The 4,478-nt window shown below is 49.2% G+C and overlaps 3 protein-coding genes across 3 annotated transcripts; 1 reads left to right on the top strand and 2 right to left on the bottom strand.

The window, feature by feature from the left end:
• Positions 1–9: 9 nt before the first annotated feature.
• Positions 10–517, bottom strand: PENARI_c212G09794 (uncharacterized protein; the record flags this gene model as incomplete). Its single annotated transcript, XM_022638156.1, has 3 exons — positions 10–147; positions 217–330; positions 398–517. Coding segments are annotated over 3 exons (372 nt in total), but the record flags the coding sequence as incomplete, so codon positions are not given.
• A 931-nt stretch (positions 518–1,448) lies between these two features.
• Positions 1,449–2,264, top strand: PENARI_c212G02377 (uncharacterized protein; the record flags this gene model as incomplete). Its single annotated transcript, XM_022638154.1, has 1 exon — positions 1,449–2,264. The coding sequence occupies one exon, from the start codon at positions 1,449–1,451 to the stop codon at positions 2,262–2,264; it is 816 nt and encodes a 271-aa protein (XP_022481988.1).
• A 1,614-nt stretch (positions 2,265–3,878) lies between these two features.
• PENARI_c212G03742 (uncharacterized protein) lies at positions 3,879–4,443 on the bottom strand (the record flags this gene model as incomplete). The annotated part of the gene is made up of 2 exons (XM_022638155.1): positions 3,879–4,261; positions 4,317–4,443. Coding segments are annotated over 2 exons (510 nt in total), but the record flags the coding sequence as incomplete, so codon positions are not given.
• Positions 4,444–4,478: the final 35 nt, after the last annotated feature.

Below are 4,478 nucleotides of genomic sequence, written 5' to 3'. Positions count from 1 at the left end.
ATTGAGCACGACAGTCATTCGTTCCCACGATGATTCCAAAGCCTGCTCAAAGGAAAGCAGTCGTAATCGCTGCTCATCATGAGGAAGCTGAGGTCCATTCCTCTCTTTGCTCGGGTTATTGCTAGCCTCCTTCGAGAATTGACTCTTCTAGTCGACATCCTCGCCACTAAGGTGCCTAGGCATACATGATGCACATAGACGTCGATAGAGCCCCACGGACCGAGCCGCTTGAAATGCTAGTTTCGGATCGTCGCGATCGAGATTTGCTAGTGTCGCCAAGATGGGTTGAAAGTGCTCGATCGTCAGGGTTTCTTTCTGGTTGGTTTCCAGCTACGGGAGGGAGAATGCCAGTAGTCAGCCAAAAGATCTAATGCTGTATGGGATGCACCGAACTTACCTGTCGTGGTTTGGGATCAGAAGCGTCCTTTGGGTAGCCTTTATCAACCTGAATTGGCAGTCCACTCGGCCGATGATCTCCTTCACTATTTTGGTCCGGTACGTTCCTTAGAGCATCCATTTCGTGATAGGCAAAGAAATGATTTCAAAGAAATTAGTCTGCACAGGATGATAGCCTCTCTTATAGTCCACCTGGAGACACTTAGTCACCTTGTTAGTGTTACGACAGAGGTATGGGTCTCAACGCAGTCGTTTATTTGATTCTGATGGCTATTTGGTATTTACGGTCGTTGAGCACCCCTATTCCCATGCTGATAAATATGTTAGTAGCCAAATAAGTTGTTCAAGCAGCGTTGAATCATGTCACGCAGCTTCAATGACTACATAAATTCAAAGCCCTATATTTCTCAATTTGAAAGCATTTGGCTGGCTAGGACCGATGAGCAACAACTGATACAGCCATGTCAGCGACTGGTGAAAGATTAGGAATTCCGTATCAAGCCGAGCACTCGTGTCTGCTTGATCCTAGTTGTCGGCGACAAAATCCCGGATTGAACTAGCCTCATAGGATGTGTCTGGTCAACGTTGTCCAACGACCATCTCGCCTCACAAACAGGCGTCTTTATATGTTGTTCATGTATTTTTTCAACAGTCCAGGATCACGTTAAAATCGAACCGTGCGCAGCAAATGGCAAGACTTCGTTTTCGATAGTATTTGTTAAGGGAGGGTCAACTCAGTAACTTGGGTGGGCAAGCAGCGATGATTCAGGTATTCTAGGTTTCTGTGCGAGTTTTGCTGACTTTTTCTACCTTTTGTTTCGTCCGTGTTATTTCAATGGGCCACTCCTTCCTCTATACACACTAGGTCTCACTTACTAGTGATCGATTTTCGTACGCAGACATCGCTCTTGACAGTGGGGTGAATGCCTCCTACTTTCGCCTCATTTTCGGCACAGAAATCTCGATTCATGCTTAGTGTGGGCGACAGTTCATAGATGATACAACAAACTAGGGCAACATCCTCGCAAACAGAAGCATGTAAGACGGACATGATGTTCCCAAGCGACACACTACTCTTCTACGGTGACAGAAGCGAACAAAAAGACCTGATCGATCTCATACCCACCGAACAGCCTGGCATGGAGTTCCACCAGCATGAAAAGTGCGACTCTATCTCTCATGGCTTGACACACCCATTGCACATCAGCCAAACCAGAGACCATGGTCATCTTTGTCAACAAATGAGTTGCTCAATTCCAGGTTCCAGCCATTGCGGATGGCGGCCTGTGGTCTGTTGGTTTCGATACCAGCCTATCTGGGAGCCATCGAACTCACCCTTGGAGGCTTCCCCTGGCCATTTTGACGTTGTGCCTAATTTGTTCGGAACCTGCCCCTTCCCAGCCCCACAGAATACCGATGATCCGTGGATAGAGCGGCTTGGAGGGCAGCACATTGGACAAGACACGCAGGTTGCAGAGGCCTGTCAAGTCTTCCGACAATCCCCCAATCCCATCCGCACGCAAGATCCCTCCGATTTCGGTCTCGGAGATTCACAAGCAAGCACCCCAGGGCGGCAATTCAATTGCAGGCTTTCGGGATGCAAGCGCCAATTCAAACGACAAAAGACCTTGAACCGCCATCTGGCAAGCCATTCAGGAGCGAGACCTCATGTCTGCTGGGTCCCTAGGTGCCAACGCAGTTTCTCGCGGCGCGACAACCTCAATGACCACTATAAAACACACGGCAAACGTGGGGGCCGCAATCGGTATGTGGCTACCCTAGACAAGACAAGCACCGTCTATAACCCTGAGTTCTGTGGGCAGCTAACGCCTGAAGGCTGGCCACTTGACCATGCTCGCCATGACTGATCTGGTGCTTGAGATGTACAGTGGCACCAAATTTCCACTGTTCTTCCACTTTCTGTTACCAAAGATGAGAAGCAATGGTATAGGCTTCACTGCAGTTGCATATTGTCTCTTTCCTTTTGGCCTACTCGCTTTTGTGCTGTGAAACTATGTTTCACTCAACCACAGGCCTATTACCTTTCATTGGATTTTCTAGAAATCGATTCGATATGCGTAACATTCAGATTAGCAAACGCAATACGAGAAGTCCTTACTGAAATGGAAGTTGTATGATATTCGCACCGGCCTTGAACCCTTGGCGGAGCTCTCTATTCTCTGACTGGAGTTGCTCGTTGTGCCAGAGAACAGCCTGGTGGTAGTGGGCGGACTTCTGTGACGCGAGGCCTCGATGCTGCTCGAGCGTTTTGATATGAGACTCGGTGCACTCGCGCATTAAGGGCTGCTTCAGATGGTTCTTCACACGTTTCTTCGATGACCGACCGGGGGAGGTTAGCGTTCCTACGCGACATGCTCAGTCGTTATCCGTTCAGGGACGTAGGGCCCCTATTGCCGATATTGTGGCTTATCGGTAAGTCCCCGAATTCGGCAAGGCTGGGCGCGACAGGGTCTGTGAATCTTTCGTGTTCGCGATGGCGGGTGTCACGTGGCGCTAGCCGAGGACCTCGAAAGGAATAGTAACAGTAGATCAGAGCCTCCGGAAGTGTTTCCGGCTGGACGGAGCCCACAGATCGGTTTTAAGGTCAGCATCGGCATGTTATATGGTATGGTCCAGAATGAGGAGGCATGTAGAATGTGAGTTGGTTAGGGACAGAGCGTCGGGTCAATGCGCGACATGGCCGGCGTGCATCCCTACGTTTGGTTGGCTGTCTCATTATTCACCAACCAACAATCAAGCTTTTATTTTTATTTTTTCCCTTCGATTCGTCGTCATTCACGTCGAACTGTGAGTAGTGGTAAAACACTACAGCGAGAGTGGTATACTGTTATGGAAATTGGCGTTATTTCTCGACATATCTTACCCATAATATATCTTCGCGAGGGCCAACCAATGAATACACCCCTCACATTTCATATACGAACAAGCGACAAGGGCCCCGGGACTAAATACGCAATATATGAACGATATCTGAGAAAAGCAAATTAATAATAGTGGTTATGAGTTCAAAATCCTCAAAGTAGATGTGGTACGGCCAATGTTGGTTCATGGTTGTCCACGCGACGATCCCGATCCATGTTTAGATGGACCTACGGCTCAGCAACATCCTCCCCCGTCACCGCCCGAGCCATTCACTTCAGCAGCATTTCACCCCATATCAACGTGAATTTATTCACTTTCATGCCTGCTTGCTGTTATCTGCTCACTTAATCGGAGGTAATTATTCAGAAAAGGATTCAGACTAAACCTCAGCCTGTTTTGGAAGCTTTGGAGTCTAGGCAGCTCCGGTCGTATCCCTTGTTGTCAATTCTAGCTTCACGCTGTGCTAGGCCAGAGCGACGTGACGAATTATCCAGGACAAATACATGCGCGGTCATAGAGATAAACGCAGTGGGCCTACGACTCGTACTTGTCCAAATGGATGGATTGTGCCGGGTAACTTATTAACACGTTTGGCTAACCTAGAAGCCGCCTTCGATGATTTTCTGCCGAACCCACTTTTTGTGATTGGCACTCCGGGCCCCAATCGCCGACTCATCGCCCTGCCAGGATCGTCTATTATCGACCAATGTTTCTCCTGAGAGACGAGACGCCTGTTCAGGGACAGTATGTGCAATAGGCAAGGGGGCCGGCGTCCAACTGGGCTCAAACACTCTGCCAGTATTGGAAGATTCTGCTCGCTCGGAGGCTGTAATCGTTTCGGATGTTGCATGGTAGAAAGGGTCATCGTCCGTCCACCACGTGCAAGAGGGTTCAAGGTCCAGGTCAATCAATCTAAAATCGCCACTCGTTCTAGGATGAACGACACGGCGTACTGCTGCGCGTAACGGGTTGCTTGCGCATACTAAGACTAGTTAGCGTTGGCATAATCCAAGGGGTAACCGACGGAGCGCTCATACCCGAAACCGCGGTCGTTCCGCCTGTACCATCCACAAGGCGTGCCAGCTCCTTGGCGATATTGATGGCATAAAAATGGTATTTCAAGCGCGTACGGTTGCGGTAACGAATCTGGTCCACCGGCTGAGTATCTAGGATATGTGTGGTGAATTGCAAGATCTGCC

Source organism: Penicillium arizonense (assembly GCF_001773325.1).
Source record: "Penicillium arizonense strain CBS 141311 chromosome Unknown PENARI_contig212, whole genome shotgun sequence".
In the NCBI taxonomy this organism is placed as follows: Eukaryota; Fungi; Ascomycota; class Eurotiomycetes; order Eurotiales; family Aspergillaceae; genus Penicillium; species Penicillium arizonense.
This window is presented reverse-complemented; position numbering and strand designations above follow the sequence as displayed.